The 24801-nt window shown below is 35.1% G+C and overlaps 1 protein-coding gene across 6 annotated transcripts in view; it reads left to right on the top strand.

Annotated features, from left to right (window-relative positions):
* SMAP1 (small ArfGAP 1) overlaps positions 1-24801 on the top strand; it is a 175162-nt gene that overhangs the window by 77542 nt on the left and 72819 nt on the right. For 2 of the 6 annotated variants that reach the window (XM_025991140.2, XM_072735155.1), the window contains 4 exons: positions 35-110; positions 9177-9224; positions 10578-10658; positions 23514-23594. In XM_025991140.2, coding sequence (XP_025846925.1) covers positions 35-110; positions 9177-9224; positions 10578-10658; positions 23514-23594 — 286 coding nt within the window. The remainder of the gene's footprint in view (positions 1-34; positions 111-9176; positions 9225-10577; positions 10659-23513; positions 23595-24801) is intronic. The other 4 variants (XM_025991141.2, XM_072735158.1, XM_072735149.1 and 1 more) reach the window with 3 other exon arrangements.

A 24801-nucleotide genomic window follows, 5' to 3' on the forward strand; every position in this document is an offset into this window, starting at 1 on the left:
AACTCATGCTTTTCCTTAAGTTATCTGTTTTCAGAGCAGTGGAATTTTTCATCAGAGATAAGTATGAAAAGAAGAAATACTATGATAAAAATGCAATAGCTATTACAAATGTAAGTAAAATCTTCATTTCTATCACCAATTCTTGTTTGTTGAATAGATCTCAAACTTTTTTTAAAGACATTTCTTTGAGAGAGGAGAGAGAGAATAGGGGGAGGGGCAGAGGGAGAGAATCTCAAGCAGACTCCCCACTGAGTGCGGAGCCTGACTTAGGGCTCCATCTGACAACTCAAGAGATCATGATCTGAGCCAAAATCACAAGTTGGATGCTGACCCAATTGAGCCACCCAGGCGCCCCAGATCTCAAACTTATCATACAATACAATACAGCTTAATTTGTTTTATTGTAAAAGTATACTTAGTTACATACTTTAAAAAATTTGAATATTGGAATTTTTTCCACGTTTATGAGCTCTCACAAAAGCAGAACTCTTAATTCAGAAAAGAAAATATTGTGAGTCTAATAACTATTAAATGTTATTTATTAAGTTAATTTATGAAAATTGCTAAAAGATAGAGTCACTAATTGAAAAAGAGGGGAGGGAGAATTATTTTACTCAGTTTTGGGAGTGAATGAAAAAGAATCAAGGTGATTTATCCCCTCTCCTAAGGGCTTTAGTGGATGTGTCTGATATATATATATATATATATCATGGCATTTTAATTGGTTATTATCAAGCATTTTGATACCAAATAGTTGAGACCTTATTGCAGTGATCAAGTTATATCACTGTTTTTTGTTTTGTTTTGTTTCTGATTAATTTTTTTCATTACTGTTTAAGGCTAATTGTCTTTACTGTTGCAATGGTTTTTTTTTTTTTTTTTTTTGCCTTTGATTCCTAGATTAATAAGCCAAGCTATACACAGTTAATCTTGTGGTTAAGTAATCTGTCAAGTAATTTAGAGACAACAATTTCATCTCATTTTGTATACAAACTGGGTTTATCTTTTCAGTCCATGTGGAGAAGCAATATAATAAAAAATTAATAAACTACTAACAAAGTGAGGATATTTTAATACATTGTCTTTGATCATGAAAAAATCCTGTTAAAAGTATTTAAAGTATAATTAATGTATATTATGAAACAAAGACACCCTTGTGGATAGATTTTGGGCTGCATTGGATACAGGAGAGGAAATCTTGAAAGAATGATAATAATTGATAGTATTGAGAATGATACTTAGAATGTCTGTAAAATTAAATTTGGTTGTAGCATTATGAGGGAGGGAAGGACTAACTGTAAAACATAAATTATATATTTTCATATGAAATTTTAAGAAATCATTTTAGTATATTTATAAAGCATATGGTTTTACATTATACATCCTTTCCCCTTCTTCAAGTTTTTATTTAAATTCTAGTTAGCATAAAGTGTAATACTGGTTTCAGGAGTAGAATTAGTGATTCATAATTATATATAACATCCAGTGCTCATCACAACAAGTGTTTTCCTCAGTACCCATCATCCATTTAGCCCATCCCCGGCCCCCTTCCTTCCAGCAACCCTCAGTTTGTTCTCTAGGGTTAAAGAGTCTTGTATGTTTTGTTTCTCTCAGATTAAACACCCTTTTAAAAAATCATAAACATTTTTGTTGTTTTTAATTATATTTAAAGTATTTTTTTCTTCTTGACAACAGTTTGGAAATTATTTTTGTGTAGTAATGTATAGGAAAACAGTTTTATCTTTGGACGATAGCTGTTGGTATGAAATCTCCCCCCTCCCAGGTGTGAAAATGGTATTATGCTCAGTTAAGAGAATTTCTTTATTCACTAAGAGATATGTCCTGGAATAAAATATTCAGGGATGAAGTATCATGGTATCTGTAACTCATTTTCAGATAATAATAAATTATTTTAAATCTTCAGTGAAACCTGGCAGTTGATTGTGTGTGTGTGTGTGTATTGCCTGTCTGTGGAGAGAGAGAACAAGTATGGCATAATGTTAACATTTGATGAATATTGGTAAGGTTTATAGAGATATTCATTCTACACATTTTTACATTTTTCATAGGCTTGAGAATGGAAATTTCAAGATAGTCTTGAGATTATATTATTCATATTATGAAAATTTAGGAAAGTTCACAAAAATCACATTCAACCCAAGGGAAAATGTATTCCTCTTATTCTTTAATAAGCAAAAGAATAAGTTGTTAAAAATTTATATTTTAGCAAGTTTAAAATATTTCTCTTTCATGGCAATCAGTGTATAAGCAACTAATCTTATGTATCACTAAGAATTACATTATATATTTATATCCTTTTTTTTTCAGTAATAGATTGAACATTTGTTTAAGTAATTGCTGATCACTTATTATGGTCCCTGTTTCCTCCTATGACTTTTGCTTTCAGAGAGATTTAACTTCATAGTGGGGATGTGAGACTAGGTTGAAAAAATAAACCTGAGACAAAATATAAGTATCGTATATCTAAGGTACTTAAGGAGCACTAGTGCATTTAAGGGAATATCTAAGGAGGGACAGTTTGAATACTAACTGTACTCATTGTACTCTGATAAAAAGATATCATGAGTGACTTAAGCTTGATATGACTGTTACCCTGATATTAAATGGCTCCAAATTGCTTTATCTTTACAGCTTTTGTGTCTGATTTTTGTAGTTTTTCTGTCTTCTCTTAGCTGGTAGTTTTTAGTGTTGCCAATATATGTAACTGTCTTATTATTTTCTTATTTTAAACAAGAGTAAGGGCCTGAGGATTGACCCTGTATCTCTCTATAAGGCAGTTAACTTCTTAAACCCTTTTTTAAAAAATGATAAATTTCTTACCCTTCTGAAACATAAATATTTCAGATTATTGTGGCAAAATACAAAGCAATAAACTACAGGGAAACAATGGCAAAGAGTTTTGCTATTTTTCTGTGATATTGCCCCCTGCTTGCCAGGCCATTTAATGAGTCTATGAACTAATAAGCCTCATAGAAATCCATCATGTAGAGTATGAAAATAAAGGATGGTATTTCCTTCATACCCAGGGATAGTTGTAAAAACTGGCATCAGCAAGCTGTTAATAAATGCGGTATCTGGTCCTATAAACATGGTGCTTCTGAGAAAGCAGGAGGGTTGTATGTGTTGCTTTGTGGAGGGAGCTTATGGTACATGCTGTATGATTTTGAGTGCTATGCAGTACTCTAAGTGTGAATTAAGGGAGGAAGCTTAAAGAGGAAGAGCAAAGTTTAGATAAAAACAAAGGAAAATATATCTCCAAGTAGAAATGTTTTGGTACTACAGTTTGTACTGTTTTGTAGCCTCAAACAGAAAAAAAAAATGACATCTCATTTCTTTTGTATCTTTTAAAGTAACTGCATAGTGCTGGGCACCAATGTGGGCAGAGCACAGCAACCCTTATTCATATCGAACCTCCGTACTTTTCTTCCTTACCCCTGAGATCTGTGGTACCCTTTCACAGGATAGTTTGAAACTATATATAAAATTCAGAGATTGGCTGTTGAAGTTCCCCTGGATTATTTCTTCCTTTATTTGCTCTTTTAGTCATGCAACAAACATTGAATGTATACCATCTGCAAGGCACTGAGATTAAAATGATACAATCTTTTTTTTTTTTTTTAAGATTTCTTTATTTCAGAGAGTGTATGTGTGACAGGGGAAGGGGGTAGAGAGAGGGGAAGCAGCAGACTCCTCACTGAGCAGGGAACCTGATGTGGGACTCAATCCTCGACCTGGAGATCACAACTTGAGCCAAAACCAAGAGTCAGTTGCTTAACTAACTGAGTCACCCAGGTGCCCCAGAAATGATATAATCTGTACGATACTAACTCACTCTGAAACATTATTCACATGTAATGTAATGTATATGTACAATGAGGAGTATTCTAAAGCACAGTGTGCTCTGATAGAAGAATAAAAGTGCTATGGGAACACAGAATTTAGGTAGCAGTAGTTAATTTGGGGGAATTTTTAAAGGAGACGTATGTTTGAAATCATCCTTAATAGAAATGTAGGATTTCAGCAAAGAGAAAATAGCCTGAGTGTTAATAGTGCAGAAAGGACATTTCAAGTTGAAGGGACATTTTATCTCAACTGAAGTAGGATAAGGAAGACCAAGAGTTTATGTATATTATTTGTTTTGGTTTGGTGAGTAGCCCATCAAACTGTCTTATCTAGTGAGTGTGAAAGAGGACTTTGCAGGGTGGGTAGATGATGAGGAGAGAATAAATGTAAGAGGAAATAAGTCTTGAAAGGCAATAGGAATTATATGGGGGACTTCTTTTTTTTGAGTAAGGCATGGTTGTTGTGTTAATTTTTTCTTGCCATTTAGCAGATTGCTAGTAATTTAGTGACTTCAAATGACACAGATTTGTTATCTTACAGTTTCTGTTGACTAAGAATCTGGACACGCCCAGTTCTCAGCTCAGGATATCACCAGGCTAAAATTAAAGAGTTGGCCAGGGATGTGATCTTATCTGAGGCTTATTGTCTTCCAAGCTCACAATTTGTTGTCAGAATTCATATCCTTGTGGTTGTATGACTATGGTCCTGTGTACTTGCTGTCAGATGGGGACTACTCTCAGTTCCTAGGGGCCCCCCTCAGGTCCTTAAGTTAACCCCATCCTCTTAGATCATGGCAGCTTATTTCTTCATCGGAGAATTTATATTACACTTCAAATCTCTTATCTTATGAATGGGCCCATCACCTTTTAAGGGCTCACCTGATCAGGCTGGGCACACCCAGAAGAGTCTCTTATTTGATTAAACCATCGTTAACTATTTTGGGATTTTAATGACATCTGCAAAGTCCTAACCTTTGTTATATAGTAACCAAGTCAAGAGAGAAAGTCTTTCATGTTCACAATCCTGCCCACACTTAAGGGGAGAACATTATATAGAGTATGTATACCAAGGCATGGGACTTGTGGCCATCTTAGAATTCTTACCTTAGTGATACAGAATGAATCTGACCTTCCTGGTTGTTCCTTAATTGAATGAGTGATAGGGGAATTTGCAAAACTTTGAGTACTGTCTTCTGTCCTGTCCCCTTCCCCTCCTTAGCCAATAGTGAATCACAGTTGGAAGCACAGTGATTAGGTGAGTTGCTAGAAGATCTAACAGGTCTTGAGTAGATGAGGCTGAACTCTGCCATATTAATTGCTCTTTTCCATCAGCAGCTTTTCTCTCCCCTTCCATGCCTTCTCCCTCCCTCTCTCTTTTCCTCTCCCCCTTCTCCCTTATTTCACACCCCCCCATTCTTCACAAGTATTTCCATGCTCTCATTATTCATTTGCTATTATAATGATCAGAAACAAAAAGAAAATCTACTAGAGCAGTAAAATGTATAAGTAACTATAACTATTTACTCCTGACCCCCTCACTTCCTCAATTTTGTCTTGGAAACCAATTGATAATCTTTGGGAGTTAGTGACTTTAAAATGAGCACTTGCTTGTTCTTGTTTCAATTTGTCTCACACATTACTTGCCTCCTTTATCACTTCTCATCTCTCAGAACTCATTTTGAGTACATACTTGAATTTGTAGCACACAAGGTTTTTAATTCTCCAGTTTGAATTTCACATGAAATTACTGTTCTAATTAGTTATCATATAATTGAATATTAATAATATAAGGGTTTAAAAACAAAATTTTCACTTGTTTTATATATATGTGTATGTATTATATAAAGACAAAATACAACTAAAGTTAAATTATTTCGACTTAGAAATTATTATAGACACAGTATTTCTATACTATTACTATAAAATAAGATAGCACTAATCATTTTATTAAACTCTTCACAATTTACTAATGATATAATTATTTAAGATACATGAGTGATTTCAAGACTGAATTGCAATGAGTTTTAGGTGTTCTTTAATAGCAATGAGAAACTTAGATGAATAATTAGGTAATGACTTAGGATTAGTATAAAATAGCAGTTTCAAGTTGGCTTTCTTTGTTAATTCTTGTCATTACAATTTTAATTTCCTCTTATGTGGAATAGGAATGATCGTGGTGTCTACCTTTCATAGAAATGTTATAAGAGTTAAATAAGATAAGGCATATTGCATTTTTAATAAGGTGCCTGGCACATAAGTGCTCAGTAAAATAAACTATTATAATGATTATATTGAAGGAAGATGGGGAAGGTATCAGCAGCAAGTGACTTCAAGCAGGTAGATAATTAAGACTTAACTCTAAGACTTTAGATCACTGGCATAATTTTGACCTGAGTTGTTTGATTTGTTTGTCCACATTTTATTCCGTGCTTTAATTACGATTTGCTGATAACTTGATGTAGCAATTAAGGACCTATATTTTGAAACTTTTCCAGATTTCTACATTTCGTAGTGACTTATGCAAAGATTTTAAAGTTAGTATATTAAAATTTAGGCTTCTTCTACATACTTGGTGGCTGTGGTTACTTAGTTAAGTTTATCAAAGCCTTTTAAGCCTCATATGGATGAGTTTGATTGATGGTGTCTTTTGTACGATTTACTTATTAGTTCAGTAAATGTATTTTCAGCTTTTGTGTCATTTACATTGATGTGGGAAATCATATTTTTAAGATGATTTCTGGACTCCTGAAAAACCTGAGGTTTGCAATATATTGAAAGGTCATGAGATAGCCATTTGAGAATTGTTATCATAAAATTTCCACTTAGAAAACATATCCAAGAGTTTCCAAAATGGGTTTGAAGCAATGTATTGCTAGTAATCAATCCATAGGCCTTTTTTAGTGGTATTATGTTTTTCAGTGTTTTAGAACACCAGATTTTATTATTATAGCATTATTTTGTTGAAAAGGGTGGTAGTGGAAAAAATTTGATCAAGAAAATAATTCCATCTTTTCTTGAGAAGGTAAATAAACATTTTGCCTTATGACCTTCAAATAATCACACTGATATTTTTATCATTTCAATATGTATTTACTCACCTTATCCTGGTAGGCAGGAGTTGGATACTTGTTTTGCCTAATCAGTTTTTCTTTTGCAGGAGGTGAGTTTATGTAGTTGTATTACTTTAGGAATTTCTTCACATATAGGTAGGTTACTTTGGTGGTGGTCTAGAGAGGAACTTTTGGGCTTAAGAACAATTGGAAGGACTCTAACTCATTTATTCCTGAAGGATATCTTTACTGGGTTCCCACTGTGCATTCTCTCATTGATGGAGGGGTTGGGCACAAGAATGGTAGGGAGTAGAGAGACATTCAGTCATAACAACTAAATTTACTGACACCACCAATTTCCAGTGAAATTTTCTAACATCAAAGTCTTTTCTGCTCTCTCTCTATAAAAGTACTAGAATGAAATGTGTTAATGTCTAGTTACAAAATAAATTCTTGGGATCCCTGGGTGGCGCAGCGGTTTGGCGCCTGCCTTTGGCCCAGGGCGCGATCCTGGAGACCCGGGATCGAATCCCACATCAGGCTCCCGGTGCATGGAGCCTGCTTCTCCCTCTGCCTGTGTCTCTGCCTCTCTCTCTCTCTGTGACTATCATAAATAAATAAAAATTAAAAAAAAAAAATCTTGATAGTAAATGTAGATAACATGAGATTTCAGAAAAGTATTTTAGCAGACAGTGAACTTACTAAGGACAGTGATAACTGCTGAGATTGAGCCTCTTTTTGCTTCTTCCTCTGAGATGCTCCCTTCCTCCTTTTTATTTTTCTGTGACATTCACAAGTATTTACTGAGACTTGTTGGGTGCCAAAAACTAAAGATAGTGAACAGAATAGAAACAGTGTCTTTCTTAGAGAACTTCAGTCAGTTAAAGAATACTGATAAGTATTTGGATCTTAACAAGATGGCATGTGATAATTTCTGCAATAGGGAAGAATTATAGGAAGTGCTTTGGGAGTATCTCAGGTGGCTACTTTACTACTGAAGTGATGAAGGAATACTTCTTGAAAGAGGCATTGTCAACTTGAAATTAAAGGATTGGTAAGAACCAATAGAAGTATGGGTATTTCAAGCAGAGGAAATAGCAGGAGCAAAAACAGAAGCAAGAGAAGCAGAGTAGAGAGCTGGAACCAGGGGGAATCATGTATGGCTAGACAATAGTTTAGCCAGGGCAGGAAAATCATAGGGAGATAAAGTAGATGACATTTGTAGCCTGTTAAGGAGTTTGGACTCTGCCCTTATATAACGTGTATGAACTATTTAAAGCTTCTAACTAGGAATATCTAGTAATCAAATCTGCACTTGAGAGTTTCATAGTTTGGAGAAGAGCAGGATTTGGGGCAAGGAGGCCAGTTAGGATTAATCCAGGTGACAAATGATGGTGATTTTTTTTTTTTTTTAGGATGCTTAATGGAGAAGATGGTGAGAAGTGGTTTTGAGAGATTTAGAAAGAACATTCAAGGGCACCTTGTTTTTCTTGCCTCTTTATTTTTTCTTTTTCCCTGTTATTTTTTTGTTCTCCCTCATCTGCCTGTTTTGTGGTGTTTCTTGCTTCTGATTATCCATATGTTGACCTCTATTTCCTAATTCCTTGCTCATATAATGTATCTTACCCTGCTCATTGACTTTTTAAAAATGAACTTTATTGAAGATAAAATTTATATGCAATAAAAGGCAGACAATTTAAGATACGGTTCATTGACTTTTTTCCCCTCAAATTTTTATTTAAATTCTAGTTAGTGAATACACTGCGACATTGGTTTCAGGAGTAGAATTCAGTGATTCATCACATACATACAACACTTAGTGCTCATCACAACAAATGCCCCTTAATGCCTATTTCCCCAGCCCCCACCCACACAGTTCATTGAAAAATATATAACCCTGTGTAGCCACCACAGAGGGTATATACAATTTTTCCTTTGCCCCAAAAGGTTCCTTTGTGCCTCTGTATTCTAGTGTCTGACATCTCTTGACATATTTCTGAAATTCATCCCTGTTTTTTGTATTATTAAGACAATTCATTTTGTATTTGCAGATAATAGTTCATTTTATGAGTATACTATAATTTGTTTATCTGTTCACCTATTAATTTGTCCATTGATTTTTCAAGTGTCTTTCCTACTGAACAACTCTGTGTTTCTTTCTAGCTGAAACAGTATTAATGCTTTTTTGGAAGGGAGCAATAAAATGCTTTATTATATTACTGTTATTTATTAAATAATTTTGTATTCTTCTGAGTTTTAACAGTGGCCAGATCAGTCAAAAGGAGAACACTTTAATAGTGAACTGTCATGGGTTAGTAATCCTTGACATGCTGAGTATACCTATTTCTCTCATATATTTTATGTTCAGTTATTACATGAGTTTGGACAAAGAGATCTTTATGATATAGGTTATCATTTTAAGTGAATTTGTGTGCTTTTTTAATCTTATTTTTATATAAAGTTGCAATTAAAGATCTTTAGCGAGTAAATGTCCAATGGGATAAAGCAGCTCTGAAGCTAGGGTTTAAGGTATTGTTTTTCTTTTAAAATCTTCTCTTCCATATGTAATTTCCATTAGTAGTCACTAAATGGCTAATTGCAGAATTATGACAGAGCCAACAAGCAGTGTTCAAGCTAAAACAAACAAACAAACAAACAAAAAAACCCCGAAGTTTATGGTCTTGGATTGTGATTCAAGAATTAGAACTATAACTAACTTAATAACAAGCAGAGTGATTGAGGACTTACCTCCCAATGTTATTTTGACATTACATAATGACCTTTCTATAATAGCACCTTTATTTTAAACAATTCCTTAGAGGCGCTATTGATATGATAGAGCAATATATACAGACGTCAGTTTTATGGCTCCAGAGATCTACTATGCATTTTGTAAACATATTTTAGTTATATTTTGGCAATAAAGAGAGCAAGAAGATAATGCTCCCATTAAAGTGATCAACTATGCATGTAGAAATTGGGAAGGAAGATGTGTGAAATCCATTTTCATATATAAATTGCCTCTGCTGCTTATGTAACTGTCTCATAATGCTTTGGGAGTAATTCAGCAAATACAGCACTGGAAATGGTGTTTGTACCTACTGATCTTAAGGAAGTGTATAAATTGCTTTTTGATAAGTCCTGCTGCTGCTCATCCCAGAGTTTTTTTTCGTTCTTAAACAGCTTATTAAAACTTAATTAACTTTTACTATTTCAGCACTATTTACTTTATTTTCCATTCTTAATATAGTTATTACAAGTAAAAACAAAAATTCATATGTACTCTCCTGCTGCTCAAAACGACCTATCTTCGTGCTTTAGTATTTCAGTAGTAATATTAAGTAGAAGTTTACCATATGAAAAGATTATTTTTAAAATACTTTTGGTATGATCTTACCCGAGTACATTTTACATTTTATATCATAGTGAATTCTATTTTAAACCACACACTATTCTGTAATAAATACTTTTATATTTAGAAGTTGCATGTGGGAATTTTAAGAAAGCAATACTCTCTACTCATGCTTTTTTTTTCCTTAGTTACCATATTTCTAAGTGCTTCTATATCTCAGAAATGCATGAGTTTTGTTTTTTTCCTTTGCCTGTCAATTCTGATTACCTTCTTTTCGCTTTGTTCTTCTGACTTTTCATCTGTATTCCACAGATTTCTTCCTCTGATGCTCCTCTTCAGCCTTTGGTATCTTCTCCTTCTCTACAAGCTACTGTTGAGAAAAACAAATTGGAGGTATGGTAGTGTTCTAGCCAGCTGCATACCATAGTGTTCAGTGCTAAATGAACTTCTTTTACAATGTGCCATAATTTGGAAGTGGTGTAATAGTTGTTTATATTTGATGGGTCTCCAGCATTAAATATATTGAACACAACAATTTCTAAAATATTTTCCTATGCTGCAAGTAGGATTAAAAGACTTTGATCTGTTTAATTTCAGAATGACAGATTTATTGGTACTATAGATATATCTCAACATTTAAGAAGCAATTTACTGTTGTTTCTCTGACTATACTTGCAGGAATATTTTTTTTTATACTTGATGTTGAATTCTTTGATCTATTAGAAAAGTCTTTGATTGAAAATGTTTTCTTTAGAACATTCCGTTGTTATAAGCATTTGAAGAAAATTAATGTTAAGTTTCTTTTTTAAGCAAAAGTAGCCATCATACAGATACGGTAATGTATATAATAATAGAGTTATAAATATAGACTCATCAGTGATAATCATTAGAATGTGTTGGTGATAGGGGTGACAGTGATTCCTAATGGAGGAAAACAGGTAACTTTATGGAGGTTTCTAATGCAATATAGTGTGTGCTGTGATTGATATTCGCTCACTGTGCTTCTATTTACTACAGAAGGCAATCTTTTGATACATCTTAATTTCTTTCTTTTTTTCTTTTTCTTTTTTTTAAGAGAGCACATGCGTGAGTGGGGACTGGGAGAGCAGCAGAGGGAGAGAGACAGAATCCCAAGCAAAGCCCAACATAGGACTCGATCTCATGTCCCTGAGATCATGACCTGAGCAGAAATCAAGAGTCAGACACTTAACTGACTCAGCCACCCAGGCACCTGAATATATCTTATTATTATTTTTTTAAAATATTTATTAGAGAGAGAGAGAGAGGGAGAATGAGAATGAGCAGGGAGAGAGGCAGAAGGAGAGGGAGAAGCAGATTCCCTGCTAAGCAGGGAGCCTGACATGGGGCTCGATCCCAGAACCCCAGGATCATGTCCTAAGCTGAAAGCAGATGCTTCAGTGACTAAGCCACCGAGGCACCGCATATATTTTAAATTCTTAATAAACATCAGCTATGAGGATTAGGATGCATTCTGATTAGAGTAATAAGCATCTTGTGGGGGAAAAACCCCTGTGGGCAATGTAGATTGGGTATTTGCAAGTAGATGGCTTGGTTAGAACATGCATAGGATAGGGAGAGAAGTGAGAGAACAGCCTACTTCTAAGCCTTCTGAAGGATTTTGGTCTTTACTCTAAAGGTCCTCGTACTTTAATGATGAGTTTTAAGGGTACAAAAGGTAGCAGGATCTGATTTACTTGTCATCACACAGCTCCCCATCTCTGTGGAGAATAAATTATATGCTGAGGAGTGTGGAAAAAGCTTGAGAACCTGTTGCTTTAATAAAATGATGGGAGCAGTTGCTAAATTAGAGACAACGGGAATAAAATGAGTGTAGTTTAAGAGATTTTGAGAAGACTGAATCTGTGGGATTTAGTAATCAATGGATTGTGACTGGTTTGGGAAGTCTTGATGACTTCCAGTTTCTGGCTTGAGCATCTCAGTACATGATGGTGCTATTCAGAGAGAAAAGGATGCAAGCTGAGAATGAGGAACAGTTTTGAGGAGAACAAAAGAGGGGAGGGATGAATTAAAAGTTAGATATGACTGTGGGACATCCAGGTATCTAGTAGGTGGTTGGATATGCAAATCTGTAGCCCAGAGAAGAGATCCAGGCTGGGGGCAGTTAGAGAGGGATTGAGAGAAGGATTGAGATTATAAGGCAGCCCAGGGAAAGGGTGTTGAGTGATAAGAGAAGGGTCATGAGAATGGAAAGCTGGGTACACTTGAATTTAAGAATTAGCAGGGCAAAGGGAGTTCGTGAGGAGTCTGTAAGGGACAGTTTTGGAGCATGAAGTACATGGTTGGAATGTTGTAGGTATCGTAGATCAGCACATAGGTCCAGGAAAGAAGCACTCTAGGAGTGTGGATATTACCATGAGAAAGAGGAAGAATGTCAAAGGCAAATTTTTCCTTTTCAAAATTTGCTCTGAAATTATGCTTTCATGTGAATAAAAAGGTGGAAACCCTTAACACACTTTTACTGTGTGATTCCCTCTTGCAAGTCTTAGAAAGAAGTGGACATTGATGATTCAGGATGGTGGCATAGGAAGACCTAAAGCTTCCCTTCTCCCATGGACACACCAAATCACAGCTACACATAGAACAGTTTTCTCTAAAAAAGATGTGAAAACTAGTTAAACTGCTCCGCTACAACAAAGGACAAAAAAGCCACATTGAGGATAGGTGAGGCAGAGACATGGACTCACTAAAAACCCACTCCTGGTGCTCTGATCCACTGGTGGGAGTGATCCCTCACATACGGAGCATATCCCTGAGGAGCAAGGGGTTCAAGCCCCACATCAGGCATCCCAACCCTTGGGACTGTACTGGAGAGATGAGTCCCTAAAATATCTGGCTTGGAAACCATCAGGCCTTGTGTCAAGGATATCCTAAAAGCTGTAGGAAAGTAGTCTACTCTTAAAGGACACATCAGCAGTGTCTCATTTGTCCTGGAACCCAGTACAAAGGAACAAGTTGAAAAGCTACTAGACCATATATGAAGGAGATTTATTGCCTAAGTTTGAAGTGTCTACCATGACAGGTGCTAGGAGGCACCATTTTGCACTACCTCTACCTTCATAGTGCTGCTTGCCCTGCCCCTCCACATCCCCACAGTCCCACACTGCAGACTGGATGGGTTGGCTCTTTTTGGGCTGGTGCTCCCCTCTGACCCTGCTAAAGTCAGGAAATGCATGCATTTCACACAGGGGACACCCCTTTTATGCCTGGCTTTGGTGAATAGCGGGCCTTGCATTTCTAGGCCTCATAGGACTGAAACAATTGGAGGCAGTTGTGACAAGATGCCAACCCAGGACACTACACAGACAACTGACTGAAATAAACTCAGTCTTCCTAAGGCTACTATTTCAATACTGGGAGAGATCACTGTTTTGCCTAATACACAGAAACAAACAGAATTAGACAAAATGAAGAAACAGAAATATGTTCCAAATGAAAGAATAAACAAAAGTCTAGGGGATAAAACCTTAATGGAAATAAGTAAGTTACCTGGTAAAGAATTCAGAGTAGTAGTCATAAAGGTACTCATTGATCTCGGGAGAAGAATGGATGATGACAATTTCAACAAAGAGATAGAAAATATAAGAAAATACCAGATGAAAGTCTCAGAGCTGAAGAATACAATAACTGAACTAAAAAAATATGCTAGAGAGAACAAGCAACAGATAAGGTGAGGCAGAAGAATGAATCAGTGACCTGACCTTGCAGACAGGGCAGTGGAACTTAAACAGTAGCAGAAAGAAAAAAAAGTTTTTTAAATGAAGATAACATAAGGGATTTATGGGGATAGCATCAGTAACATTCCCAGCTGAATAACAGTCACATTGTAGGAGTTGCAGAAAGAGGAGAGCAGAAAGGACAAAAACTTAAGAAATAATGGCTGAAAACTTTCCCAACCTGGGGAGAGAAACAGCCAGGAAGCCCAGAGAATTCCAAATAAAAGGGGAACCCAAAGAGATCTACGCCAACCATGCATTATAATTAAAATGTTAAAAGCTAAAAATAGACTCTGGGAAGATGATACAGTAGGAAGATCCTGAGCTCACCTCCCATGGATACACCAACATTGGGGGTTACATATAAAGTGACTGTCTGAAAAAGACCTGAAGACTAGCAGAACAGCTTTTATACAACTAAAGATATTTTTTAAAGCCATATAAAAAAGAATACAAGGGGCAGAGACCTGGTCAGATTGGGAAATGAACCCCCAGCATAGTAATGCATAAATGGGAAGGATATCAAGGTACAGAGGCCCTCCCTGAGAAGTGAAAGGGGTTCAAGCCCCATATTGGACATCCCTTGCCCTGGGGGGATCTGCACCAGGACATTGAACCTCCATAACATCTGGCTTTGCAGATCAATGGAGTTTAACTCTGTGAGGGTGAGAGGGCTATAGGGAACAGAGACCCTTCTTTTAAAGGGCCTGTGAACAGTTTAACTTGCTTGGAGACCTAGAACAGAGGTAGCAGTTTGAAAAGTACTTAGAACATGTGTTAAAGTAGATTGACCAAAATTAGGGCATGTGCCAGAGGGGCAGGGATCTGTAGGAACTTTCTCTAGAGTACTAGAAGGCACTATTTTCTTGTCCTCCTTTAGCTGACCTGATACTGGCAGATGCTTTTTCTGACACTGTCCTATCAACTTTGCTAGCAACCACTCCCCCCATTACATGTTCCCCTCAAGACTGTCCTACCTCTGTAGGCACCCTTCTAAGTGGCTCCCACTCCACCACAACCTGGCAGACAGCCTGTTAGGACCAGTGCCCCACCCAAAGCAGCTTCTTCCCACCTCCCTCACCTAATGGGAAACCTTGGCTGACACTAGCACCACTCTAAAGTGACCCGTGTCCCCATAAAATGGGAGCCAGCCCTGCCGACCAGCATGTCTGCAGCAGTCGTGGCCAGGCCTTGCAGCTAGCTACACTGGGGACTCATTGCTCCCACCAGCATGCCTGTATGCCTGTAGCAGGCACAGCCAGGTGTCTTAGCCAGCTGGGCTGGACGCCAGCTGCATCCCTTCAGTGTGCCTGTGGTAATAACAGCCAGGCAGTAGCAGCCAGGCATTGGAGCCAACCCCACCCATCAGCATGCCCCCAGCACTCATGGCCCAGTCACAACAAAAGGGCGCATACATCTCACACAAAGGACACCCCTGAACTGCCTGTTTCTAAAGTGACTGAGGAGCTTGGGTTTCTGGGCTCCACAGGACACTTTCTACATAAGGCCACTATCTTCAAGACAGGGAAATATAGCTGTGTAAAAATGAACAAGACACTCAGATAAACTCAGGAGACAGAGGAATATGGTCTGAGCGAAAGAGTAAGACAAAAACTTGAGAAAAATAACTAAACAAAAAGGAGTTAAGCAATCTATCTGATGAAGAGTTCAAAGTAATAGTCATAAAAATGATCACTAAACTGGAGAGAAAAATGAAGTCACTGAGAAATTTCATTAAAGAGATAGAAATATAAAAAAGAATCAGATCTGAAGAATACTATAATTGAAATGAAAAATATCCTGGGGAATTAACAGCACATTAGAGGATGCAGAAGAACAGATCAGTGAGCCTGCATGACAGGTTAGTGGAAGTCAAGCTGAATGACAAAAAGAAAAAGAGAATTGAAAATGTGAAGATAGGTGAAGGAGCCTCTGGGACAGCATCAGGCATACTAAATTCAAAAGAGAAGAGAGAGAAGAGGCAGAGAATTATTTGAAGAAATAATAGCTGGAAAGGGCTAATATGGGAAGCAAACAGACATCTAGGTCTGAGACCTCTAGGTCAGAGGAGCACAGAGGGCCCCAAAGAAGATGAACCTGAAGAGGTTCACACCAAACACATAGTAATTGAAATGTTCAGGTTAAAGGGAGGATCTTCAAACAAGTAGAGAAAAGCAACTAGTTATATACAAGGGAATATCCATAAGACATTATTAGCCAGTATCTCAGCAGAAAGTTTGTAGGCCAGAAAGGAGCAGCATAATATATTCAAAGTATGAAAAACCCCCCACAAATTTAAACCCTACCAAGCTAGGCTACCATTCAGAATTGAAGGAGAGCCTAAAAAGTTTCCCAGATAAACAAAAGTTAAGAGTTCATCACCATTAAACTGGCCTTATGAGAAATGTTAAAGGGAACTCTTTAAGTAGAACAAAAAGGCCATAACTGGAAGAAAATTATAAAAGGAAAAAATTTCGCAAGTAAAACATATCATAAAGATCATGAGTTAATCGCTTAAAAGCCAATATAGAGATTAAAACACAAAAGGATTCAAATAATGTATATTTATAAAAATTAGCCAAGGGACACACAAAATAAAAAGATCTAAAACATGACATTATATACATAAAATGTGGAGGTGAGAATAAAAATAGTGCTTCTAGAATATGTTTATGTGTGTGCAACCATCAATGTAATATAAGACTGCTATACACATAAGATTATTATATATGAACCCAATGGTAACCACAAATCAAAAACATGTGATAGATACACAAAAAATAGAAAAGAATACAAGCATAACACTAAAAAGCCACAAGGGAAGGGAGCAAGAGAACAGAGAACTGCAAAAACAACCAGAAAACTGTTAGCAAAATGACAGTAAGAACATACCCATTAATAATTAGGTTAAATGTAAATGGACTAAATGTTCCAATCAAAAGACAGACATAGGGTGGCTGAATGAATAAAACAAATAAGACCTATCTATATGCTATAAGAGATTCACTTCAGATGTAAGGACACACAGACATGAAAAGATGTTTCATGCAAATGGAAGCCAAAAGAAAGCTGGAGGAGCTATGCTCTTATTAGACAACATAGACTTTTTAAAAGACTAATAAAAGACAAAGGCATTACATAATGATAAATGGAGCAGTCCAGCGAGAAGATACATTTGTAATTATTTATGGGTGCAACATTAGAGCACCTAAGTATATAAAACAGATATTAAGAGACCTAAAGGTACAAATAGACAGCAATACAATAATAGTAGTAGACTTTAATACCTCACTCATGTCAGTGGATAAATCATCCAGACGGAAAATCCATAAGGAAACATTGGCCTTATAACACATTAGACCAGATATACTTAATAGGACTGTATATCTGAATGTTCTCATTCCATCCCAAAGTAGCAGAATATATATTCTCTTCAAGTGCACATGGATAGACTAGTAAATTTAAGAAGATTGAAGTAACATCAAGCATCTTTTTATACCACAGTGGTATGAAATTAGAAATAAATCACAAAATGAAAACTGGAAAAAAGCACAAATATATGGAGATTAGACAACACTACTGAACAGTCAATGAATCAATGAAGGAATCAAAAGAGAAATTAAAAAATAACTTGATACAAATGAAAATGAAAATAAAGCATAGCAAAATCTGTGGAATTTAAGAAAAGTAGTTCTAAAAGAGAAGTTGATAGTGATACAGGTCTACCTCAAGAAATAAAAATCCCAAATAACAATCTAACTTTATACCCAGAGGAACTAGAAAAAGAGGAACAAATGAAGTTCAGAGTCAGTAGAAGGAATGAAATAATAAAATCAGAGTGGAACAAAAGAAATAGAGACTAAAAGAAAAAAGATCAATGAAACTGAGAGCTGGTTCTTTGAAAAGATAAATGAAATTGACAAGCCTTTAGCCAGACTCATCAAGAAAAATAAGAGAAAAGGCTCAAATAAAATCAGAAATGAAAAAACGGAAGTAATGACTGATACCAAAAAAATACAAAAAATTATAAGACACTACTGTTAATAATTGTTCATAGTAGACTATACAGATTGGACAGTCTGAAAGAATGGATAAATTCCTAGAAATGTACAATCTGCTAAGACTGAATCATGAAGAAATAGGAAATCTGAATAGACCATTTACTAGCAAGGAGTTTGAATCAGGAGTCAAAAACTTTCCAACCAACAAAAATCCAGGACGAGGTGGCTTCACTAATGAATTATACCTCAACCTCTTCCAAAAAATTGAAGAGGAGAGAATGCTTCCCTATTAATTTTACGAGACCAGCATTATCCTGATACCAAAACCAGACAAGTACACCACAAAATAAGAAAACTACAGGCCAATATCCTTGTTGAATGTAGATGAAAAAGTCCTCAATGAAATGTTAGCAAACAGGTCAGCAATGAGTTAAGAAGATCAATCATACACCAGGACGCCTGGGTGCTCAGCGGTTAGGCGTCTAGACGCCTTTGACTCAGGGCGTGATCCTGGAGTCCTGGGATGGACTCCCACATCAGGCTTCCTGTGGCGAGCCTGCTTCTCCCTTTCTGCCTCTCTCTCTCTCTCTCTCTCTCTCTCTCTCTCTCTCTGTCTCTCATGAATAAACAAATAAATTCTTAAAAAAAAAAAAAAGATCATACACCATGACCAAATGGGATTTATTGGAGGGATGTGAGGATGGTTAAACATCTTCAAATCAATCAAATTAAGGATAAAAATCATGATCATCTCAACAGATGCAGAAAAAGCATTAGATAAAATCCAAAATCCATTTATGATAAAAACTCTCACCAAAGCAAGAATGGAGGAAATGTACCTCAACGTAATAAAAGCCATATATGACAAACACCACAGCTAGCATCGTATTCAGGGATGAAAAGCTAAAAGCTCTTCCTCTAAGATCAGGAACAAGACAAGGATACCCATTCTTACCACTTCTATTCAACATAGTATTGGAAGTCCTAGCTGGACTAGTTAGGCAGGAAAAAGAAATAAAATGCTTCCAAATTAGAAAGGAAGTAAAATTGTCATTTGTGGACAACATGATTTTATATATAAAAAACCCTAAAGACTCCACCAGAAAGCTATGAGAAGAAACAACTTCAGTAAAGTTGCAGGATGCAAAGTCAATATACAAAAATCTGTTCTTTCTACATATTGGCAACAAATGGTTTGAAAGAGAAATTAAGAAAACAGTCTCTTTTATAATTGCATCAAAAAGAATAAAATACCTAGAAAGAAATGTAACCAACTAGATGAAAGACTTAATACACTGGAAAGTACAAGATACTTAAGAATGAAACAGAAGACACAAGTAAATGGAAATTACTATATGTTCATCAATTAGAAGAATTAATATTGTTAAAAATGTCTGAAAAAAAAAAATGTCTGTATTGCCCAAAGAAGTGTGTAGATTTAGTGCAATCCTTATCAAAATCCCAATCCATTTTTCACAGAAATAGAACAAACATTTCTAAGATTTTTATGGAACCGCAAAAGATCCTGAATAGCCAAAGTGATCTTGAGAAAGAGGGACAAAGCTGAAGTTATCACATGCCTTGATTTCAAACTATATTATAAAGATATGCTAATCAAAACAGTATGATATTGACGTAAAAACAGATGCATAGATTTCTGCAACAGAATAGGGAGCACAGAAATAAACCCACATATATATGGTCAGTTAATTTGTGCCAGAAGAGGCAAGAATATACAATGCGGAAAGGATAGTCTCTTCAATAAATATTTTGAGAAAACTGGACCAGTGTTTTATTCTGTATACAAAAATTAACACAGTTTGGACTAAAAATTTGAATGCAAGATTTGAAATCATGGAAATACTAGAGGAAAACATAGACAGTAAGCTCCCTGTTATCAGTCTTAGTGATGTGTTTTTTGTTTTTGTTTTTTATCTGACTGCAAAGGCTAGAGCAACAAAAACAAAAGTAAACAAATGGAACTACATCTAATTAAAACAATTTTGCACAGCAAAGGAAACTGTCAACAAAGTGAAAATCATATATCAAAATGGAAATCATATATTCGATAAGGGGCTAATACTCAAAATATATTAAGAACTCATGCAATTCAATAGCAAAAAGAACCCAAACAATCCCATAAAAAATGGACATTTTCCCAAAGAAGGCATACAGATGCTCAGCCAGCACATTAAAAGATGTTCAGCATCACTAATCAGGAAAATGCAAATCAAAACCACAATGAGGTATCATTGTTAGAATGGCTATTATCAAAAAGGCAAAAAAATCACAAGTGTTAATGAGGATGTGGAGGAAAGGGATCTGTTATGCTCTGTTGATAGGAATATAAATTTGTGTAGCCACTCTGGAAAATAGTATGGAAGTTCTTCAGAAAACTAAAAATAAAACTATCGCATAATCTAACAAGTCTACTTCTGGATATATGAAGAAAATGAAAACATTAATTTAAAAAGATATATGAACCCCTATGTTTATTGTAGTATTATTCACAATAATCAAGATACTGAAACAATCTAAGTGTCCATTCATGGATGAATGGTTAAAGAAGATGTGGTATGTGTGTATATACACATACATACATACATACACACAATGGATACAACTCAGCTATATAAAAGAATGAAATCTTGCCATTTGGGACAACATTATGCTAAGTGAAATAAATCAGAGTAAGATGAATATCACATAATTTCACTTATATTTGGAATCTAAAAAGCCAAATGAACAAAAAACAAAAACAACTCATAGATGAAAAGCATAGATTTGATGGTTGCCAGAGGGGAAGGAGTTGGTAGGGGGAGAGGGTGAAATTGGAGAAGGAGATGAAGAGGAAAGAGGTACAAACTTTCAGTTATAAAGTAAGTTATGGGTAATAATGTATAGTTTGGTGACTAGAGCAACAATACTGTATTTCATGTATGTAACTTTCTATGTGGTAGGAGGAGACTAGACTTGTGGTGATCATTTTACAGTGTATATAAATGTTTGATCATTATTTTGTATATCTGAAGTTAATATGGTGTCTGTAAATTACACTTCAGTTTTTAAGAGAAAGGCTTTGGAATAAGTCAGTGTGCTCCAAAGTCTAATGTCTCTAGCATTACCCCCAAGGTCTGTTTGTGCCTTTTTTGGTTATCCTTTCAAAATTTCCATTGTAATGTATGTTTTATAATGTGCATAATATAGTGTTACATATACTTAATAAAGAAATATATACACTTGGTAGCATATATATGCTCACAACTTTTTAAGGTCAGAGTACATAATAAAAATTTTTTGAAGACCATATCTTTAATCAAATCACTCAAGTATAGTTTGGGTATAATGAACCCGATATGTGCTTTTCTCTATCTTATAAAAATTGGACAGTTGATTTTTTTTCCACATGGAAGGTCTATTTCACTGTATCATTTGTATATATAGAAACCAAGTTTCAGGAACTATTTTACAATACCAAACACTGCTGTATTTTGTTCTTGCTGAAAAAATACTTTAAAACAAATTAGGTTCTCACAGTACTCTTTGATCTTTCAGCAGCTATTGATTCTAGAGATGGGAGTCATCTGTGGATCAAACTGTATGATCTGAATTTAGACCTCATGTTTTTAATGTTATTTCAAAGCTTGTATCATAATATCCCTATTATGACAGCTTATATTTAACAGCTGAAATTCCAGTGTTGAATAACACTGAATTGTGCTTTCTCATTAAACATAGCTAAATAATCTGATTCATTTTTGGTAATATCATATGTGCCTACCAGTCACAGTGATTAGAAAGACTATCTTCTTCCCCTTTCTCATGATAGTGCCTTTCTTGAAAACTTAACAGTTCTGTGAGGTTATAGAACAATTCATCCCCAACATATTAGTGAGAATGTTTTATCACATTGCTTTCCTCACGAATTTAATATCTAGAAATGTTTTAAAATAGATAAAGGATTTGTTCATCTCATTTATTCTTCATTGCTAAGTGAAAATAGTGTCTTGCACATAGTAAGGGTTCAATAAATATTAACCATTGTTGTATGGAAGAATAGTAAAAAATAATAGTGCTTCACTGGATGACAATGAATAGTGACTTGAGAGTCTGGCTTTGTCTTCCCTTGGTCCTCCCATTGATTAGCTGTGTGGCTTTCTGCCTTACTTGTGTAAGTTTTGGTTTCTTCATTTGTAAACTGAACATGATGACATTTTTTTCAGACTCTAGAAAATAAGGTGATTATCACAGTGTCTGGCCCATAGGAACCTTTATTACATGTCTTGATGTTATAGCCTAGGAATTGCCAGGGTTATCTTTTCTCAATTATAAATAACAATTTTGTTGAGAGAGGTTGTGTCAAATACCATTTTAAAGACACAGATACAAACAAACCCATAGTCATTTTGACTAAGTTCTGTGTGTTTATTATTCTGCCTTTCCTAGGTTCATCAGTTTATCTTTTCCTATTTGCTGCTAGGAAACTAAGGTACTAATTAATACGCATTTGTAGTAGTGATTCACTTCTAGGTTTCTAGGCATCTCTTCCCTTTAAATGTCTTATGGATGTTCATTGTTCAATCTTTTATTTCATTTTTCTTTTTTGGCATGTTCGTGGCCCTTAAGTTTTTAATATTATATCCTGTTTTATCCTTCTTGGAAATGCAATTGTGGACATCATGGTACCATTATACCTACACTGAATTGGATTAAGTATACTATTCAATTTGCTATGGTACCAGGCATACATATCCTTAACATTTTTTAATGAGAAAATAATTGTATTTTGTCCTTTTATAAATCACAACATTTATGTAGTAGACTAAACATGTTTTGTGATATTTTAAAGGTTTGTTTATTTATGCTTGAGAGAGGGGCAGAGGGAGAGAACCTTCAAGCAGACTCCCCACTGAGCATGGAGTTCAACATGAGGCTTCATCACATGACCCATGAGATCATGACCTGAGCCAAAATCAAGAATTGGCACCTAACCAACTGAGCCACCCAGGGGTCTCCATGATTTGTGATATTTTAAAAAATTAAAGCATTTTTCCCTTTTCATCTCATGTTCACATGTTGTAATCTGTTTTCATCTGTGTCCTAAGGAATTCTTTCACAGTTAGTTTATATTTTTTCTTCTTGTTCAAATTTCAGTATTATGGTTGCTATTAGGAAGCCTAGCCTGATGTAAAGACACAGTGAGAATTTATTGATTTAGAGGTCTCATTTGTTTAAACAAACTCTAAAATTTCAAAGAAGTTCTAAATAGTTTCATCTCTGTCTTAAATTTTTTAAAGAAAAGATATTCTTTGTTGTGTTATCAATATGTAATTTCAATGACTATGAATTTGCCTTGTTTATTTTTGTATTTCAGTGTCACTGGATAGTCATCATCAAACACTTCCTCAAATAATGACTCAACCTATAAAATAAAAATGTGTTAAGAGCTGACATTTTTTAAAAAGTAAACAAAACTTTGGTCTGTGTTTTAGAAAGAAAAGGAAAAAAAAAAGGAAGAGAAAAAGAAAGAAAAGGAGCCAGAAAAGCCTGTAAAACCTCTTACAACTGAAAAGGTAAAATTCATTTTAAAAAATATCTATTAATATTACCATCTTATTTTTGTATTTTTACATATGAATGTCTTTTGGGATATTTACAGTATGTTAATCATTCTTTCTGTAAGTATTTTTTGAATGGATATGTATGCTAAGCATGTCCTTCTAGATTGTCCTATATAACTTTTAGTCAGTTACATATCTATGTAACTATGTAGATCATGTGAATTCCTTAAGTATTAGTATTCTCTTATTAATGACATAAAAATGTTTTTAGTTTTCATGCACAAACAGATTTGAGTGAAAGTTTAGAGAATGAAGAGGTCATACCTGAAGGGGCCTTCAGGAAAGAGTTGATGTTTAAGGGTAAACATTTGAGGTAGATTTTGAATTGTAGGTAGGATTAAGGTGAAAGGCAGGAGTATATCATTTGGAGAGAATACCTTGAGGACAGGTACAGAAACTGAAAATATACAAAGTATATTTTGAAAAATAGTATCTCTGTTGAAAAAATACCTATGTATAGAAAAAACATCCCTATCCATAGATGCATATCTTTTTGCAAAGATATATATCTGTGTATAGACAGTAGTGAAAAATAAGACCAGCACGGTAGATGGAGCTCAAATTGTAAAGGACCTTTAAGTCCATGTTGATTGTTTTTTTGAGCAAAAGCTGTGGGTAACATTTCAAAGTCTATAGAGATATATCTGATTCAGAAAGCTTCTTTCGGAAGATTATTTTGACAGTGATATGCCATCTAGACTTGCTTAGGCAAACTAGAGGTAAAGAGAACATTAGCTTTTTAAAAGACTTTGGGTAAACAGTTATGGCAGCTTGGCTTTGAATATATTTGATCATGAAAATATGGAAGCATGGTTAAAGGATTGGTCAGTAAAAGGGAGCATCCTTCATAGTTGCAGAAATTTAAAAAATTGACCTAATCAAGGTGTAAATTACATATACAAGGTGCATTCATTTAAAGTGTATAGTGCAGGTACATAAGTGGTATCTAAGTTTTTCTTTTCTAAAAGATGTTTGTAAAAAAATAAAAAAATAAAAAAAAAAAAAAAAGATGTTTGTGTCAAAATATGCAAAATGGACAAATAGATTCTTTGGTGGTAGTAGGATTAACCCCTTATAAGGTAATTGTTAGTGTTGTTCTGTTTTATTATTATTTTTTACAACCCATCATATGGGTTATTATGGATCAAGTTCTAAAATT

This window comes from Vulpes vulpes, chromosome 1, assembly GCF_048418805.1.
Source record: "Vulpes vulpes isolate BD-2025 chromosome 1, VulVul3, whole genome shotgun sequence".
NCBI lineage: Eukaryota > Metazoa > Chordata > Mammalia > Carnivora > Canidae > Vulpes > Vulpes vulpes.